This window comes from Rhipicephalus sanguineus, chromosome 11 (assembly GCF_013339695.2).
Source record: "Rhipicephalus sanguineus isolate Rsan-2018 chromosome 11, BIME_Rsan_1.4, whole genome shotgun sequence".
Lineage (NCBI taxonomy): Eukaryota > Metazoa > Arthropoda > Arachnida > Ixodida > Ixodidae > Rhipicephalus > Rhipicephalus sanguineus.
In genome coordinates, this window is record NC_051186.1 from 32868591 (window position 1) to 32888361 (window position 19771).

A 19771-nucleotide genomic window follows, 5' to 3' on the forward strand; every position below is an offset into this window, starting at 1 on the left:
TGAACGATAAAGATGTATCGGGTAGTCCGTTATGAAAGGGAACATGCGGGCACATGCTTTGTCATGGCTGCTTAGTGAGCTGGCAAAAAGCAGCAAGAGGAGGTGCGTCTGCTTTTGGCGTTATATCGATTGGTGGCGAGGGAAGGAATCTATCAGATGCTTGCCTACTGGCCACGTCGGGTTATCCTTAGTAGATTATGGCAAAGATGGATCAGCTGCTTCCTCTTGCCACTGCAGAGTACAGGCCACGCAATTGCGCGTTTGCTTTCATAAAGGCCCACGCTGTTTTGTATGGCTTCCAATACACTAAAAAAGTGTTTCGCGCAGCAACATGCTTTTGTTGCATTCTGCAAATGAGCCGCATCGGGCTGTTGTTACCTGACAGTAGGAGTAGCTGCCCAGTGCTTTGTGGGCTTCATCGATCACCAGACACTTCACGTCCTGCGGTCTTAGGGCGTTGCGTAGCAGGTCATTCATCATTACCTGTGGCGTAAGGAAAAACACTCGCCTTTCCCGCCACCCTTGAGCTCTCTGACCAGCAGGCACTGTTCCTGAAAGACGGAGCAAGACAATATCATCTACAACAGCCGCATTGATAACGCAGCACTTATTTAAGAAAAATGAGATCTCGAGGGGCTAGTTGGTTCATATTAACAGTATTAGCTGATTGCGCGAGCGGGGAACAAGACAACGCGCACACTAGCACTCAATACCACGTATGGCGTACGCTGTGTGCGTTTATGTTTGTTCTCACACGTCGTCTTCTTTTAAATTTGCGCAGTTAGGTAATGCTCCAGAGACGCTTACATATGCAAAACGCAACTTCCGATCGACCATGGCTAGAGCCTACTAGAACCGAAGCTCAAGATAGCGTTTCAAAACAACGCTGTGTCTAAAGGTACGTCCGACGTACGCGGAACCGAGAGACTAGAAATAGGTCGGACGTACCCGAATCCCAAAAGCTAAAGGTACGTCGGACGTAGCGGAATCCCAAAAGCTGAAGGTACTACGTCGGACGTACCCGCTAAGCCGGCCGAGCCGTTAAAATTGCGCCGACGTGTATTAGATTGGACAAGCGTTTCCAGGCACGAAACTTGCTTCTTCGACTGGGCTCCACTCTACACGACGCGGTCAGCTGAGATGAGCGACTGCGCAATCCCGATCTTGCTCACCAACTCCAGGCCGTCCAGAGGGCTCGTATCGTCGCCGAGAGTCATCATCTCCAGGTGCCGACATGGGTGGAGCCACTCACTTGACTGGGGAGGTCTCTTGGCCTCTTTTAATCTTGTCGCTCAGGACTCCAATAAAGTTCTTTGTATATATGTATGCAAAGTGTTTATAAATGGCAGAGCACGCGTGCTGTTCGTTACCGTTCATGAAAGCTTAATCATAACGCACATATTTCTACATTCGTCTGAAAAATTGTGCAGTGTCTGCCACAAAGAACGGCAGCAAGCAATTTGCTCGCCACGCCAGTCGCAGACCATTCGCAGCACATGTGAAATTAAGCCGAACGGAGCGACTTCGCTGTCATCGCGCCATGTGAAACGCTGGCGACTGACACGGCAGGCGACCGCGACGCCCTTCGTCACACACGCGATGCTCAAAGTTTTCATTGCTCAAAGTTTTTCATTGTCAGCAGTGGTCGCCCGGCTTGCTCCTTGTCGGTCTTTTACGTCAACAGACTCGTACAAAGGCTCGTTGCGTCTTATATCTGCAAAAATCGGTAGCCGCGACCCGCCCGTCGACGAGTGCGACAACATCGCGACGGCCGACGTATCTTTTAGACTCCCAGTTGCGGGTACGTCCGACGTACATACCTTCAGCTTTTGGGATTCTGCTACGTCCGACGTACCTTTAGCTTTCGGGATTCGGGTACGTCCGACGTATTTCTAGACTCCCGGTTCCGCGTACGTCCGACGTACCTTTAGCTTTTGGGATTCGGGTACGTCCGACGTACCTTTAGACACAGCGTCGAAACAAAGGCACGGACACGCGTTCGCGATTATCAGCGAACGTGCAAAAGTTGCTCCCAAGAAACAGAGAAACTGCGAATGCTGGCGAGACAACCAACCTGTCATTTCCATGGTGTCTTCCAACGGTATGCCCATTATGTTGTAACACGCTTCGATTTGTTGAGCAACGAGCGGCCTGGTAGGCGCCATGAAAACAATCTTGCCTGTGGGGTACCAGCGGTAAAAGTTGTACATGACCACAGCCGCTATGAATGTTTTTCCCAGACCAGTGGGGAGGATGACCATCGTGTTCTTGAATAAGGCCGACTGTACGATGTTGAACTGATAACTTCGCACGGGATAGTTGGTCGGGTAGACCCAAGTCTGGCCGGCAACAACGTCGAACCCTTCGAGCTGTTCGAGCGCCTTTTGCATCGAAGAGGGTCCGTCCCGAACAGCGGACGTCGAGAGCGAGTTACCAGCGAGAGTTTCGTCCATTGCTTGCACCAAGAACTCGTCATCCTCGTCGCTAAGTTCTACCATGTCGTCCGGCGGTTTGTCCTTCGGTTTCGGAACCTCGGACGCAGTGGATCCTTTCGGGTGCCAAGCTTTGAGAAGCGTCGCCTGCTTCATGTGTTCTTTGTGGGTTGGTCACCACGGCTGACACAGGACGTAAAATTAACTTTCGAACAAAAACTATTTTATCGCGTTTGACAGCGGACCTGTTGCGACCTGCTGCTAAAGTCTAGAACACTACACTGCTGCTCTGGTTCCGCGCCACAAATTGCGCTGTTGGCTTCGCTGGCGGATTGGGTCCGGCTCTGGCTTGACATCGTATGCAAAAAAAAAAAATCTTTTTAGTTTTGTAGTACGAAATTGTATTTTCGCGTCACACTAGCTTAATACTACCGTAAATGAAAACTATAGATATCTGAAGAATTTGAAATTCTGTACTAACCGTTTGTTGTGGATTGTTTACACAGTTTACGCACGATTGCATGGCCTCAACGCCGACGACCCGCGCACCATAACGAGCATACCAGTCTTGTAGTCGTAAACGAAGGTATTTTGTTTGCCACCGTAGCATCGTTTTAACAGCTTAGCGAATATTGTTGGCAAGACGAGCATGCCGCTTTCAAACCCGGCTTGTACTCTGCCGGCTAGCTTTGCTGGGTTGCCGACGAACCGCCATCACACCGGTGCCCGTCTACGGCGTCACAAGCCGGAAATTGCAGATTAAGAAGGCAATCGTCGACGCAAAGGCATTGAGCCTCGTGTTTCGAGTGAAAACGACAAGGTTCCAAGGTGACGATGGCAATCTTTATTTACTCATGAACACAAAAAACACCTGTGATAGCACTGATAGGCTTAACTGCTATCATTTTACACCTTTCAGTTTGAAGTCCGCCATCTTGAAAAAAAATCCGGCACGACGCCACGGATGGCCCGAACGTGGTTAAAAACTGGGGAGTTTACACGAAGAGTACACTGCGAGACTTTGTACACAAAAATGATGAAGTCCAGACCGGAAATGATTTGCTCAGCAGCAAGGAGTCCTTTAGCCGCCGAAGCCGTACAGGGTCCGGCCCTGTCGCTTGAGCGCGTAGACAACGTCCATGGCAGTCACCGTTTTTCTCTTGGCGTGCTCCGTGTAAGTGACCGCATCACGAATGACGTTCTCCAGGAACACCTTCAGCACACCTCTGGTTTCTTCGTAGATGAGACCGGAGATTCGCTTCACGCCGCCACGGCGGGCAAGACGACGAATAGCTGGCTTTGTGATCCCCTGGATGTTGTCACGAAGAACCTTGCGGTGACGCTTGGCACCTCCTTTTCCAAGTCCTTTTCCGCCCTTTCCTCGTCCAGACATGGCGACCGCACAGAGAATTCAAAATGCACTCGGGTAAAGATCAATAGAGCGCTCGCTCGCAGCTACACACGCAGCGTAAGTTCCACCACGGCGGCAAAATGCGTCTGTGAACGAGAGCGGACGGCTCTCAGTTATATAACAGTGGCGCGGACTCGTGGGAAGCGCAATCTGTGATTGGTTGAATGGTAAAAGGATGAGGAGGGGGGCAGGAAGCGGCTTGGTTTGGGGGGGGGGGGGGGATGAAAGCAGTAATTGTAGTGACGCGTTGATAAGTTTCGTTTGATTCCCAGTACGCGTGACTGTATTAATCGCCTTCAAATAGTGCGGTGTGCTCTAGGTATCCATGTCGTGAAGATAAACGCGAATTGGCTCAACACAGCGGAAACGAAACACACGTATACAGCAGGACGCCATCGTTCGCGCTTTCAATCGATTACTGCGTTGCATGCTGTTTTAATCATCAACTATTAGTGACAAGAAGCCACTATAGTTATCGACGCAGCCTGAAAAACAGTTGACACGATTGCGGAGAATGAACGAATAAAGAGACGCGGTAGAAACGCCGCTGCTTGTTTCGGAAGCGTCTCGTAGACAGCAGTTTATTTTACGAGCGTCTCACTGTTACGACTGCTGCAAAACACAGCGTTTATTAAAATAAGATGCACCTAGTAACATTTAAATTAATGAAAGGCATTCGAATTAACCGTGCGACCGATGTGTCGATCAGTTTCGTTTCAGCTATAGCCGAAACGTCAGTATCCTCATTTGCTTTCGCTTGTGGTATGAAACTCTGTGCTTTCGCTAATCTCTTGACCTCATGTTTGCCTTCCCATGTCGTCAGAGTAATAGCACGCCTAAATAGCGTCTACCTCATAAAACCTAAACCCATATTTCTCTGCGATGAAGCGTTCGGTTAACATATAGCAATAAGTGATGCGTCCAGAATGGTCAGCAATGCATTGGTTTAGCTATCACTCGGGCAGAACCTTCTGCGAGCCGCCAAATAAGCCTAAAAATTTAATATTTTATTTAGATGAATTTACTTGTTCCCTACATTCCTACTAAAAAATGAGCTGCTGCTTGCTGTTTTAAGGAAGCATTCTAGGCTGTTGTAAGGAAGCTACGGCCGGAACAGCTGATTCAACGTTCAGGGCTTCTGGCTCTTTATTGAATAGCAGTGAAAGGTTGGTGCATTCCTTGTGCAGAGGACTAACAATGCAAGTTTTCTAGCTCGTTAACATTTGAAACTTGCACCGCTACTTTCACATTTTTCTGCATCAACCTGAAACAGCTTGCACTACTGCTCTAAGAACGGCGCAATGCACGTCAGCGCCAGGAAATAAACGAGGAAGTAGGCAGACGAGATGAAAACTTTATTCACGTGAAAGACTGCCACCAGCATAACATACAGCGCAAATCGCAGAGCACGAACATGCTTACACGCACAGTTCTATACACAAAGACGACGACACACAAATTGAACCTTCAGTTATTTACAGGAGAAAAAAAATGACACCAGCAGAATTTTTAAGAACAGCCTTGCGTATGACGATGAGAACACAGGTCTGGTTTCTTCATTCCAGCCGAGATACAAACTGCTGGCGTGGAACCCTGCAGCCAGCGTGTTTAGGACTTCTTCTCGGTCTTTTTGGGGAGCAGGACGGCTTGAATGTTGGGCAGCACACCACCCTGAGCGATGGTGACGCCGGAGAGAAGCTTGTTGAGCTCCTCGTCATTTCTGATAGCAAGCTGCAGGTGCCGGGGAATGATGCGGGTCTTCTTGTTGTCACGGGCCGCGTTTCCGGCCAACTCGAGCACTTCGGCGGCCAGGTACTCCAGGACGGCGGCCAAGTAGACCGGAGCGCCGGCACCGACGCGCTCGGCGTAGTTTCCCTTCCGCAGCAGGCGGTGAATACGACCCACCGGGAATTGCAACCCGGCACGACTAGAGCGGGTCTTGCTCTTCCCCTTGACTTTGCCACCCTTGCCGCGACCAGACATAGCGAACGTTAGAAATGAAAACTTCGGCAAAAAAACGAACAGCCGCTTAGCTTGCAGGCAAATGCGCTGGGGCTCCAACCAGAGGCGCGTCACAAAGCAGGTTGCGTCAACGCGGCGTCCGTCGCAGTCTATAAACAAGATGGCGGCGAAAGGCGTGGTTCAATAAACAGCTGAGATGAGGATTCTCAATACCCATTGGCTGCAAATTGACCCAATAGCAAATGGCGAAATTACATTCAGCGATTTGACTCGTTCTCTACGCTCCAATAAAAACCGTGAATTCTGATAGCGAAGTATACATTTTCAATGGTAGTAGCGTAATATATGCGTGAGCGCCTCTAGCGGTTGATAAAAAAAGCTTCAAAAGCTTGGCAAAACTAATGTTTAAAAAGCAATAAAAATTTTAAAAAATCGTAATAATAATTGTTTACTTTACACAAAGTGAATTTAATAAGTTTGTAATATTTATGCAATAACTAACAAAAAAATTATGCTGACTTTTATGTTTCGCCAATAGAGGGTAGCACCATTGTACCCAAAATATTTTAACTGTGCTACCATTGGATAATGCGCGGTGCGTGGATACCCCCGATTCCTTTAAAAGGCGGACATTGCAGTTTTTCTCGGCACAAGAGCGCCTGTTCGAATTGCCTTGTGTGTCTGCGACAGTCGAGATGCCACCCCAGCCGAGCGGTAAAGCGATCAAGAAGGCCGGCAAGGCTCAGAAGGCCGTGCGCGCTACCGACAAGAAGAAAAAGAAGCGCAGGAGGAAGGAGAGCTTCAGCATCTACATTTACAAGGTTCTCAAGCAGGTACACCCTGACACCGGCGTGTCGAGCAAGGCGATGTCGATCATGAACAGCTTTGTCAACGACATCTTCGAACGCATCGCTGCCGAGGCGTCGCGGCTGGCGCACTACAACAAGCGGTCCACCATCACCAGCCGCGAAGTGCAGACCGCCGTTCGCCTGTTGCTACCTGGAGAGCTCGCCAAGCACGCGGTCTCCGAAGGCACGAAGGCCGTCACGAAGTACACTTCCTCCAAGTAAAAGATGTGGACTATTTATTTTTTTTCTTCCTCATCTTTACCCAGAGTGTCGGAGAACTCGTTAATCACCAAAGCCCGCGGAGTGCTGAGTTTGCTGTTCCACTCAACGTGAACTTTTTTTTTTTTTTTTTTTCATGTGCATTCCGCCTTCACCGCAAGCCGCGCCTCCGGGGGCTCCGAACATCTTGTCATCCATCATGTTTTAACCTTCGTCGTGTGATGGAAAAAAAAAAAAAACTGTCTAGTACTTCTGAGTGTTGTGATGCGTGAATAAACAAAATTCTTCGTCACCGTGCTTTCTGGTATGTCACTGAAATCCTGCAGCCTTGGCAGTTGTCTGTCAGTGCCGTTGGCTCCTAAACGCCATCGGCTCTTATCAGTCTAGCTTTGACAAATTTTCTTCCAGTGCCGAGTCAAACTTTGCAGCGCACATCTACCGCCGTCTGGTACGCTACTGCATGTGCTGCTGCCAAACTGCAGGATGCAGGTTCGTTATTTGCATAGTTGTAAGCAGCGCTTCCGAAACTAATGCACCGAAATGTATTACATTCAGAGTTGGCGCCTCCTGTGTCGCGTTAACATGCGTTCATTGCAATGGAAATCATTACCTAGTTGCAAGCAAAGCGTCCGAAACTAGCGCAACAAAATACAATACATTCAGTTTCGGCGTATCCTGTTGTATTAGCATGCGTTCATTGCAATGGAAACTGCTACCTAGTGAGCAGTTGCATTCGCGGTTGTCGCTTGGAAGCATACACAAAATGAGACGACCGCGTATTGTAGACCAGGAAGTCAACGAACCAGGCCGGTTCGATCCCCAATTAATTTTCCTGCAGTTAGCGCCTGTATAAGTTGCCAAATTTCATACCAAGGCGCTGTATTCTTTAAAATAAATGCGTGCATGTGTTGCAAGCATGTAGCTTATGATTTAATCGACCCACATACTGTAACGCAGTAGTGTGTTGAACTTAACTTTGCCACAGTTGCACAGAAATGTCAATATTTAATGCGTACGCGAATGCGTGATACGTCACTGAAGGAGCTAAACTGCGCACTTGATAGAATTTAGAAAGCCATTAGAGAAACCAGCACGGGAAGATCCGAAAGCGCACGTAATTAAGCAAGGAAATATACATTACTGTATGGCATTCTGCCGCTAGTAAAGACAACACACACAAGAAAGACACGACAGCACAGACGGCGTGTTCGTGTCTTTCTCGTGCGTGTCGTCTTTACTAGCGGCAAAATGTCAAGACGTTCTCCTCAAAGAAATATACATGTGTCACGGAAATTTAATCGACGTTTCCGTGACCCCGTGAACCAGAGAACAATGCCAGAACAGGTAGTACGGCGCAATTACATGACCCAGGCTAGCACGCCACGTATTTTGTTGGTTGTTTTTGTTATGTTTACGTTCGTGTACGTTTCTCTCGCTCTCTTCGAGGAGATCGACTAGAAGATCGACGAACTCGCAAGGACCTCTCTTGAAGAAAACTGCAGTGTATGAAGTAAAACTAAAATGTCTTACACCAACGCAGAGTGCGTTTGCTGTTCACCTCTTCATTTTATTCTCTAATAAAAAAAAAGTAATCGCTCACTGCGTCTAGAAAAAAAAAAAGAATAGTACTTTCTGCGCTCGCCAGGTGGACGATCTGGACCCTTCGCCAATATGGCGGCGCCCAGGTACCATGTGTTTGTCGGAGCTGAAACTGGTCTTTTAAAAGGTAAAATGAGCCGATACGATGACGCTTTCGTTCCTTTTAGAGCTGGAGTATTTACAATTGAGCCTCACTACCCGAGATAACGTGGAAAGAACGAGACGGCAGCGTCTGAATGTTCGTGAAATGTTCACACATGTCGTGACGTTTTCCAGGCGTCAACACCGAGAAGCGCACATTCGCGAACCTGAACAGCCTGCATGAGGTCAGCAAGAGCAATGAAATCACGTGTCTTCGCTGGAAAGACGCCTCCGAATCTGAGGCAAGTTCATCTGATTGCCGTTTGTCAAGCTTGTGTGTACGGCTCTGGTATCAGCTGCTGAAATGCCCAACACATTTAACTTAGTCGGTTTATTCGATTGTCGTGCTTAAAGGGACCGTCAACTGATTTTTCTCGACCCAGTTTTTTACAGCGCGACAGGAAGCTTACCCTTCGTAGCGTTTGTAGCTGCAGTGGTTTATCCTAAAAGCACGTAGTTATTTTATAAGCAGTATTTTTCGATCTGAAAGGCTCCAAACACGCATGAAGGCTTGCTCCAACAACGCTGAGAATTGATAGCGATGCCGCTAGTCCTTGTGAAAGCTGTCGTTATTCTGCTTTCGCAGAAGTTACTGTAGCTATGCTTAACCACCTTCATTTTGAGCTTTCCAACCATTACAATGAGATGATGTGGCTTTATACACCTTCTCAGTATTTGTACAGCGTTGTGTGCGCTTGCGCCCAAGGTTGCCTGCGCCTGTGTCATGGATGGTTTCATAGAGTTTCCTACAATACTCACTAGAGGGAACTCTGGCGCTAGTGTCTATGGGAGCTGCAATGCATCGCGCCTCAGCCAGCATGGGAATCATGGGTAGTACACGGATTTGTCTAAACTTCGTTCTTTCGGCTCCGTTTGGCTCCGCGTCGCCTGCATCCGCTTTGTCGCAAAACGAAGTTCAGCAAAAATCAGCAGTTTCACTTCACCACTTTAACTTCTTTAGGCTCACCGATTCAAATCTGGTCACGAAGTTCACAACGATCCATTCTTTTATCCGAAAGAAAACCAAAACATAGCAATAAACAAAGCCACAAGTGCGTTCGAAGCCCACAAGCACGAAGACTAGGCAAATCCGTGTACTACCCATCATTCCCATGGTGGCTGAACGATCGCAGCGCCAGAGTTCCCTCTAGGTCATTTTAGGAAACTCTATGGATGGTTTGTCCCGGCATGGGATCATTACGCCAAGCGAAGGCAGCGCCACTTTGTTGCATACAACTAACGCAGGCCTATATGTACATTTTTATGGAGTAATGCCTTTTAATATAAAGAAAGGAACAATATTTCAGTACTAACAGAAAAGTCATCAAACGCATACACCATCAATGGTCACGTGACCGGCTTCATCGGACCGTTTATGATTTTGCCGCCAGAGGCGCCAAAGGTCATTTTTCGCGACTTTCAGTGAAGAAATAAAAATATAAATCCACCTCTCACGAGATAAACAAGGTTGGTTTGAGTCAATGCGACGGACAATCTTTCCATCAGTGCAGTCATCTCATTTCATGTTCTGGGCAGTTGTCGGTCCCTTTAACATCTATTCTATGCTGCAGCAGTGCACTTCCGATGTCGGAATTGTAGCACGTCGAATTATCGCAAAACCATGCTGTGCTGCTGTTACTGCTAGCAGTTATGAAGTTTCTGTTGCTGTATCTCTCAGCACACTTTCTTAAAACGTTTCTCTAGGCCATCACATTGTTTTGAAACAATGCTGGAATCTCGTTTGTTTCAGATTTACGCTGGCATACGATCACAAACTGTGAAAACGTTCTGCCCAAACAGCGGCATTTGCAAGGACGTATTCGAAGTCAAAGGAGGCGAAGGCCCCATCAAAGGACTCGGGGTTGTCAACTCGTAAGTGACCGCGACGTGACTTTCACGAAGGCCTGCTCCGTTAGATCAGTTCACTTCAGTATACATTGCTCTTTTTCGTTCTCACCTGCCACGGCTCTAGAAACCTTGTCACCTGCGTGAGTTCAGGACTTCTGAGGGTGTGGGCGCAGGATGGAAACACCCAGGTATGTCTTGATGACTGGCTTGGTCATTTTGCTAGTCTCACGCCGTATACTCAGTTGCATACTGTTAATACTGACAACCAACTGACAATCAAGCCATTTTGCTTATATATAAACTCAGAGAGGATGGTATAAACTCAGAGAGGATGGAAACCCTAGTCATGGGTGTCCTTTATTTATTAATTTTTAAAAAACTTTTAATCGAGTGCTTCCAACTTGACTTACAGGCAGAGACGGAGGTTGGTGCAGACGTATTTCGAATGCGACAGCACCCACGCAAAGAGGGAATCGTGGCGACGGGAGGCAAGGAAAACGAGCTCAAGTTGTGGGACCTGGAGAACTTGCAGAAACCCGTCTTTACGGCAAAAAATGTCAGTGTGCCCTGCTCGAGACAACTGAGACACAGTGTAGCATTTTAAATTCAGTTAGCTGCGTTGACCTTTTTCTTTGTTTGCTTGATGTTCTTTGTTTTTCAACAGGTCCGGAATGATTTCCTTGATCTCAGAGTACCAGTATGGGTTACAGACATGGACTTTATGAATGATTCCGAGAAAATTATTGCCATTACAGGGCATCACCAGGTATGCCCCATACAGATCCTTTATGGCTTTATTCATAGTACTGCGAGTCAAGAAAGTGTATCTATTGTGAGTTGTAGGCTGGAATTCTTGTTGCAGGTTTGCACTGCTGCTGCAGTTGTTTATAACTGAAAAATCCCTGTGACCATTCTTGACCTGGTTTATACAAATGATTCTGTGGCAGTGATGTTAATTTTAATTGTGTGGGTTAACATTCCAAAACTGAGGGACACCTTAGTGGAGGGCTCTGGTTGAATATTGACCACCCGAGTTTCTTAATGTGCACCTAAATCCAAATACTACACCAGTGTTCTTGATATAGCCCTCATTGAAGTGCGGCCACCACAGGCATAAAATGAACCTTCAAGCGGAGAAGTACAGTTCCTTAGCCAGTGAGCTGCCATGGTAGTTGGCCACGTGACACTTGAGCATGCACTTGAGTATGCTTATGGCTATTCTTACCAAGGTTGATTTCTTTTTTTTCCTGTTCCATCTCTTAAGGTTCGTGTTTACGATCCCTGTTCCCGGCAGAGGCGACCTGTCATTGACTTTGAGTTTGACGAGTATCCCCTGACGTGCTTGTCTCTGACGCCACGACCAGAGTGAGTGCTTAGTGCTTGCTCTGCAAAGATGACGAGTCTTTCCATTATAATGTCTAGTGGTGTATGCTTTGATGGTGTGAACTGCAAAAGTGGTGGATGCTTTTGGAAGTTCTTATTTTTCAAGACAAAAGGAAAACTGATATTGTGAAGTACTGACATTAATATTACTATAGTGCTACAGTTTTCTGCTAAAAGTGTTTGGAACAGCCCTTAGATTTGGTTGTTTTATCGCCATGTAAATGTTGTGTTGATATACCACAACCTCTTCTTCCGTTTCACCGACACCTTCCATGTGCATTGAGGTAGCATACTGAGGAAACTCACATCCATAATGCCAACAAACATAAAACACCCCGAAAAAGTCTATCCTGCCACAAATTAATATTGTGCTTCTTCTAGTGTGAACAAAGTAAAGAAAATCGTAATTTTCAGGTGGCTAATTAAGACTTGCTGATGAACTCTTAGTTATTCACTTTAGGGTGCCTGTTCCAATTTCAAGATTGAACCTGCAGTTGCCCCAATAGTACATCCATAAAGATATTTGCTTTACACCTAAAATAATCCTGAACTGCTTGGTAGCCTTTGAGATACTATTAGCTGAAAGCACTCTATCTCGTTGCACATTGTAAGGCACGATATCTCAAAAGTGGTGCTTGCTCTAATTCATTGCCCTGACAAAGACAAGTCCCTTCGTTGAAACATTGGTTTCAGCGACATTCCTGGTTTCACAATTTCACATCACTTCAAGCCTCCATCTCCTCCTTGTTTGAAAAAGAAGATAGTAATTATTTCGCATCTGATGCGGCTCATTGATGATGTCCAACCATATATCGCACCTCATTTGACTACATTCGAATGCTTCAAAAGAAGCGGTGCCGACATAACGAACGCGGAAAAAATGCGCCGTGGAGGGAAGTCGCCGCGGTAACAAACTGCGCGTCCGCGATGTCGAAAACGGTGGCGACCACAAACCACCACTCGAGTGTTTCACACGCACGCCCGCGTTTTCGTAAAAGATGTAAGTCACCCCTTCTAAATGCAACAATTGCAAAATGTTTCATTGACTCGGCACCAAACCGCAACTTCTGTAGTCCGCGGCCGCCGACATGGCAGCTAGCGCTCGTTAGGCCTAGCGTGCGCGTTGCAACTTGGCATGCCACCGCGAGAAGCTTGCCCTAGGCAACACGGAGATCGGGAGTAGAAGAGATCGCACTCGCGAGCTAAACCGAGGGCATCACGCGTGAAACGAAGTTTCGGTTCGCGATCGGGAGAACAGCCGCGGCAACTATCCTGAAAAAGTCTTTCAAGCTTGTAAGTCCGCCTGTTGGTGGCAAAGGCGAAAGCTCAATCGCGTCTCAAAGCATTGTTACTTGCGGGGGAATCGAGGTTGCACGCGCGATATCTGCGCTCTACGACGAAGCAACGACGAAGCGCGCATGTCAAGCGGCCGAAGGGGGCAAAGGCTTCTCCGTCGGCCGCGCAACCGCTCCCCCTCCTCACACCACGCACCTGCGCCGGGCTGCTGTCCCCCACAGCCATCCCCCTTTTTTTTTTCTCCCCCCCCGCTCCTTGTTCGTTCGTTCCGCCACCCCTCCTCCTTTGTAATGCCGTCGCCGCTCTCTCCCCCGCCGGCGCATCTCCGCTGAGAAGCACGCTCGCACCCTCGCATCTCTGAGAATGTTCCGGCAGGCCGCATTATAACCGGTCTTTCATCTCGGGGGTCTGCACAATAAGCGGTATGCCTATACATGGAGTTCTATGGGAGAGTAAACGGGAGTCAGAAAAAACCGCATTATAGCCGGTACTGCACTGTAAGCGGTTACGTTATAAGTGGTCTGAGCTGTAGTCTGCATCTCTCTTCATTTCATCGTGCAGGCAAGTTGTGGTTGGAAACAGTCACGGCCGCGTCGGTCTGCTGGACATCCGCCGCAAGGGCATGGTGCACGTGTACAAGGGAGTGGCCGGCAGCATCCGCTCCGTCTGCTGCCACCCGACTCTGCCCATCGTGGCGAGCTGCGGCCTCGACCGCTTCGTCAGAGTTCATGACCTTCACTCCCGCCTGCTCATCACCAAGGTGGGCATGCCCCTCTCGCAGCTCTTGCTGTACTCGTTTACAACATAAGAAAAAAAAAAATGTCAGCTCCGCTCACAGCTATTGCAGTCTCTCCCACAGAGAATCGGCATAAGTACTCCATCCAAACTCATTTTCGTGACGTCTGGCACTTCTCGAGTGCTTCAGATAGCTGACTTTCCCATACAGACACATGTTTGTGTCGCTGGTTTTAGGTTCAGAAACTTGAACGTCCCGGTAAATTTCATCAGGGAAACTGACATCACTGCTTAGCCAAGCGTAATGTTTAAGTAGCAACAACGAACCTTTAGCTCTTAATATGCGTAGTGTTTACATTAGTGGAGAAAAAGTGCTTACGGTTCAAGCGGATATCGGCTAGAGTGACCGTCTTCCACCACAGGTGAAGGGCAGGTGCACCATGGTTCTGTGAGCAGAGCTGCCATTTTTTTCTTAGGTTGTAATTAAGTATAGTTGTCAGTATAGTCATCGTGCAATCACTGGCACCGTGTGGATGCACCAACGGTATACTAATGTAGACCGTCAGCAACTCGGAACACATATATGAGAGTGCACCCTTGCACATTTTTGATTGCAGTCGGTGCCTACGACAATTTGTGCTCTCGACACACAACATACATTAAAGGCTGTTGCAAGTTCGGTGCTCAGCAGTGTGCGATATGCAACATTGTTGATAGTAAACAAAATGCATTCTAGGAGTACTTTAAGTTCTGGGGGGTTTACGTTTACACTTTACATTTTTTTTTGTATTTTTTTAGACTGAGTGATGCTTTGATACCATCTTTGCTGCAGGCCGTCATCCCAATTCTTCCTTTAAAAAAAAAAATTCCACAGCATATCCACGGGGTGAATGATGATGAGTGGGGTGAAGCTCTCGTACGGCAGGATCTTGGCGGTGGCGTCGCGCAGCTTCACGCCCAGTACATCATCAACGACGTGAGATCGGGCCGGTTTATACTAAAGGGTCGATGAGAGTCATGGCGACTTGCAGCTCACTTTAATTTTACATGTACGCTGTGAATTTTTATTGTTTAATCACGCACAGGAGAAATCTCACCAGGCACTACCTTGGAGGTAAACAATGGCTGCTAATGGCAATGAGAGACAGAAGAAGTCGGCTTTTAGCTAACACTTACACTTCTACTTCTACTAACGTTTCCTACTGGAACATGCCAATGGCTGCTAATGGGGAATGAGAGACAGAAGAATTCGGCTTTTAGTTAACGCGCACGCTGCGAATTTTTTATTGTTCAACAACGCACAGGAGAAATCTCCCACCGGCACCACCTTGGAGGTGAAGATCTGGTACTAGCGTTAGGACTGGTTACACACTACATACAGGGGACGAACGGGTGCCGCTATAAGGAGCTTCGCCCCTAAAAGTCTTACCAAGTTTGTGCAGAGAGGGCACATATGGTCGTGGTCACTTTTCTGTATCTCTTGTAACAACCGCATCCTTCCCCTTAAATTTTCAAGTGTGTGCGCATGCTTTTATAACTTTTAATGTGCCAGTGGCCATTTCCCACTTATCCTATGACTAATGAGAAAATGGTGTACAACTTTAATAAACAGTGGTGTGGCATTGTGCAGCAGATCTCAAGTTTCTAGCTGTGGAAATTCAAAAACACTATATTCATAGGCGTGCGCAGAGGGGTGGGGGGGGGGCAGGGGGAGGGCCCCCCCCCACCAGTCACATAAGAGAGGGGGGCGCTTCGATGAACCTTCGCCCCCCCCCCCCCCTGAAGGGGAACCCTCTGCATGCTTGTGACTATATTTCACTATGGTTTAGGTACAAGTTAAGGAACCCAAGAGAGAGCAAAAATCCAGAGGCCCCCATTAATGCTTGCCTCATGATCAGATTGTGGTTTTGGCTTTAGAGTCCATAATTTATTGAATGGCCGACCCCCGCCATGACATTGCTTTATGAAGCCGTGAAGGAGGAGGCAATACCCAAATATGTAGAACCGAAGAAAGTTCATCAGCTGGTCAGAAATCTTATGGCGACTGATATCAGTGCTTGCGTATATATTTACGAGGAGTGTAGAGCCAGGTTGCGTTTCCTTGATTTACTGTACACAGCTGTCGTGTGTAATGGCGCACTCTGCTTCACGCCGTCGTGAAACATCTCCAGAAGAGCACATCAACTTGCCGGGCCCTAAGTTCTTTCAAGGCATGAGATCAAGCATGCATGCTCTGGTTACAGCATTTTTAAACTCACCGCATCACAAACCTAGATGAGCACCTTAAATGCCTCCCTTCTAAATATGCGGCATTCTCGTGAAAACAGTGTCACTCTTTCCTTACCTCTACACGTGTCTGTGTGCCTGTCATGCATATTAGCCATGTTTCATTAACTAGCCCAGTAACAGATGATTTCTGAAACATTGTACTTGCTATTTGTTCCAGTAAGACGTAACTTCTGAAACATTGTACTCTCTATTTGTTTTGGGGAGAGATAATTTCTGAAAAATTGTACCCTCTGTTTGTTCTTGTTTAGCTGTACCTCAAGTCGAGGCTCAACTGCCTGCTGATGCGAACAGACTTCACCGTTGAAGACGAGGAAGAGAATAAAGACGAAGAAGAGGCTGCAGCCGATGATGAACTCTGGGAAGAGATGGAGGAAGTCGATGAAATGGCCGACGTTTCGGTGAAGAAGGTCCCCACGAAGAGAAGCCGCGAAGTCACCGTCGCAAAGAGCAAAAAGAGGAGAAAATCCATTAAAAAGGATGGCTAGAGTATAAGACAAAGGTGCTGGTGTGTTGTCGATTTCTCATAGGTTTTGAGTTTGAAGTCTGCAGTGCACACCACTACTCCTCTTCAAAAGTGTGCTTAGTTAACACAGTACAGAACATAAGACGCTAAGTGCAAGACGTCACGCTCGATGCCTTATGTCCTGTATTTTATTCGTTCTGTACTGTGTCTTTGTTAACTAAGTGCACTTTTGAAGATGAAGGAACACCAGCTAGCCCACCTTACAGCTCGCCACTACTCCGTTTTCGAATGAACCAAGAAAACTAAGAAAAATCATCCTACATTGACAAAAACTTGCTTCAGAAATGAATTTCTGTTAGTTTCAACTTAGAAGGTTGATTACTAAAAGATTAAAGGCAGGCCAATGTCAAATTTTTCAAATTTTGCATTGAAACCTGCGGGGGTTCTCGCCCTCTGGCCAAAGAACGGAATGTGACCGCTGCCTCCAAACTCAAAAAACATTTATATAGCAGTAACAACTTGAAGAGCACTGGAACTGGAAACAACAGATGTCACGTCGCGTAACTCACACGCGACTATCCTTGCCCCCAGCGGGGCACACCACAACCACGAATACACACTGCTGGCCACACTGCCCGCCAGTCCGCTCCCGCCGCCCTGGCCCGCGCACCGGCTTTTAAAGAGCACCACTGGGCCACACGCATTGCCACTGCGCAGCACATGTCGCAGGCAAGCTTGTCAAGCCAGCCAGGTGATGGCGGTGGCTCCCACAAACCTTATATGTACTGGGGTGTCTGCGCGACATGAATTTCAATTTGTTTTTTTGGTTTTTTTCGGGGGGGGGGGGGGGGGCTGCTGTGCCTTGGTAACAATTGTCGAATCTTGTCAAATCCAATATATGGCTCTTATAGAATACAATACAGCCGATTTTTTTTAGTGAGAACAATAGGCCCATGCAGATGCTTTCATGATTCATGTCTCTGTGAAGTTGGTGTGGGAACTTTCAAAGTTGCCATGCATGCTTTGTCTCTGCATTCTTTTTTTCTGGCCTGTCAAGCTCCCTTCTCGTGGTAAGGGTGACTGTTGAAATTCTAGAAGGGTAATTTATGAACACATCTCAAACTATATATTTGTATGAAGCAAAAAATAAAGCCCCCCCCCCCCTCCCCCAATCCTCCAGTTCTACAAGTGCATCCCATGGAGTGCCGAGGGATGCTGCACTGAATGTTCACTGAATTTCGGCCTCTTCATTCGACTTGTACGCTTTTTTTGAAACAAATGTTCGACAGGTTACAGTCATAAAGCACTCTGTGCCACTTTCTGCACTCGGAGCATTGCACCTGTGGCAGAAGTCCCTGCCGCATTGAATCGGGAGTGTATTGTAGGTTGTGCCATTTCAACAGAATCGCATAAAAATAACCCACAATTACACACAGCTACACTGCAGCGTGCACATTCCATTTTTTTGTGTATTGCCTGTGTGCGTGTCATTTTTCATAAATTGTGGTCGGCCAGCTTGATGGGGCCTCCGTTTCAAGACGCTGCTGTGATGCTAAAAGTAACCAGCACACGTTTAGCTGAATTTAAGCTAAATGTTGCGAGACATTTACTACCAAATAAAGATTGTAAGTGGCTAGAGCTAGCTACAACCATAACACACGAAATGTAGCCCCATACTTTGTCGTACCATAGTAAGATGGTGTCATACACTGGGACAAATAATGGAACAGCTGCACAATGGTGCCCAGAAAACAGAGGATCCATAAATTCTGAAGGGCCTCACACAAGAGTTCCATGGCACGTGTGTCTTGAAAGACAGCTCACTGCACTGCACAGGATGACAGAGAAGCAGTTTTTTTTTGGTGAGGAAGCACAACATACCAGCTACACTCTCAACATGTACAAAATGAAAGAATTCACTGGGCGTTCTGGAGCAGGCTTCTTTTCTTTTCCGTGGCAGAAAATTCTACTGGTCTTATCAGAGGAGATCCACATACTTCAATGATTGCTTACAGGCAATAGGCCGGCAAAAAAATTGGTGCCCACTGAGACTCACTCAAGAAATATATTTTGCTCCGAGGGCTCACTTGGACTCAGACTCACCAACATATTACTCAGCCAGACTCACCCACAGTCAGACTCACGGTTTGACCTGAATCTGAGTGAGTTGACTCACTAGTCCATTAGTGCAGAATTAGCTTTTTTGATCATAGTGCCAATGCTCTTTAATGCCAATATCTCACATAATTGGTGCTCGACGATATGCCTTTCTGATCTTGTGCCCTCAAATACGTGTTATCAGTGGTTTGTCACCAACGAGCACTTAATTGGGCGTGCGTCACCGATTTAAAACGACGACATGAAATCCCGGCGCCAGCGTTTACCCGTAACAAAGTGCACCACGGAAAAAAAGGATCAAAAGATGCCGCAAGCGCGCCTCCTCACCCACTCGAAACAGCTGCCGACAACCAGCAGTCTCGGATCAAACACCTGGCAAAGTCTGCAAACAGTCTGAAAGTCTGAAAGAACAGATGATGCAACGCCGAGTGAAGCTACCGCGAGTGGAACCAGCGAGAAGAATCTGGCTCTTTCCCTAGCTTTGACTGTGCTGCACGCCGAAGAAGACACCCGAAGCCTCTGGAACCCGGGAGCGAGGAGGTAATTGTGCAGCGACGGGGAGTTAGTAGTTGGTTTGGAGATGGTGAAGTGAAGAAGTTATGTTGAGTGTGGTTCGGTCGGCCGAAGAAGACGTGTTTTATGATGTTGTGCGGTCAGTTGATCTGGAAGAATCGGGTGATGACGCCGTGTGAGCAGTGAAAAGTTACGCGAGTGCTTCCTGGAAGAGAAACATTCAATTTACGTTCCAAGAACTGTGGACTGGATACATTTGGTGCATTATTCAAAACTTTAAGTGTTCTTGAATAGTTTGTAATGCATGAGATTGCATTTGTAGTGTGCTATGTTTGTTTTGTTTCCATTGTTTTAAATACCATCTAAGTTATGTTGCGAGTTGTAATTGATACCAGACAAGTGTGCACGTTTGTGTGATGCTTGTATTGCCTTAACTGAGAGTATACTTTGTTTGTGTTATCAACTCTTGGCTCTGACTCGGCCTTTGGACCACAACTGACATTCGCTGGTGCAC

General features: G+C 47.2%; 5 protein-coding genes across 6 annotated transcripts in view; 2 read left to right on the top strand and 3 right to left on the bottom strand.

The window, feature by feature from the left end:
- Positions 1–2702, bottom strand: part of LOC119374394 (Fanconi anemia group M protein) — a 51304-nt gene extending 48602 nt beyond the window's left edge. Inside the window, exons 1-2 of the mRNA XM_037644481.2 lie at positions 2075–2702; positions 379–551 (exon numbers count right to left, since the gene is read on the bottom strand). Of these exons, the coding sequence (XP_037500409.1) occupies positions 379–551; positions 2075–2588 (687 nt within the window). The 5' untranslated portion in view covers positions 2589–2702. The remainder of the gene's footprint in view (positions 1–378; positions 552–2074) is intronic.
- A 551-nt stretch (positions 2703–3253) lies between these two features.
- Positions 3254–3939, bottom strand: LOC119373861 (histone H4). The gene has a single exon (XM_037643928.2). The coding sequence runs from the start codon at positions 3823–3825 to the stop codon at positions 3514–3516; it is 312 nt and encodes a 103-aa protein (XP_037499856.1). The 5' UTR covers positions 3826–3939; the 3' UTR covers positions 3254–3513.
- Positions 3940–5177: 1238 nt separating this feature from the next.
- LOC119373860 (histone H2A) lies at positions 5178–5951 on the bottom strand. The gene has a single exon (XM_037643927.2). It carries the CDS (start codon positions 5824–5826, stop codon positions 5452–5454), a length of 375 nt encoding a protein of 124 aa, XP_037499855.1. The 5' UTR covers positions 5827–5951; the 3' UTR covers positions 5178–5451.
- Positions 5952–6440: 489 nt separating this feature from the next.
- Positions 6441–7169, top strand: LOC119374464 (histone H2B). Its single transcript, XM_037644564.2, has one exon. The coding sequence runs from the start codon at positions 6501–6503 to the stop codon at positions 6873–6875; it is 375 nt and encodes a 124-aa protein (XP_037500492.1). The 5' UTR covers positions 6441–6500; the 3' UTR covers positions 6876–7169.
- Positions 7170–8487: 1318 nt separating this feature from the next.
- Positions 8488–16676, top strand: LOC119374833 (WD repeat-containing protein 74). Of its 2 annotated transcripts, none has more exons than XM_049411046.1 (9): positions 8488–8598; positions 8748–8854; positions 10363–10484; positions 10585–10648; positions 10873–11016; positions 11125–11226; positions 11725–11825; positions 13701–13833; positions 16412–16676. In XM_049411046.1, the coding sequence occupies exons 1-9, from the start codon at positions 8544–8546 to the stop codon at positions 16646–16648; spliced, it is 1065 nt and encodes a 354-aa protein (XP_049267003.1). In that variant the 5' UTR covers positions 8488–8543; the 3' UTR covers positions 16649–16676. The 2 variants fall into 2 exon arrangements, with proteins under 2 accessions (XP_049267003.1, XP_037500967.1); XM_037645039.2 differs by having other exon boundaries at positions 13701–13899; positions 16412–16675.
- Positions 16677–19771: the final 3095 nt, after the last annotated feature.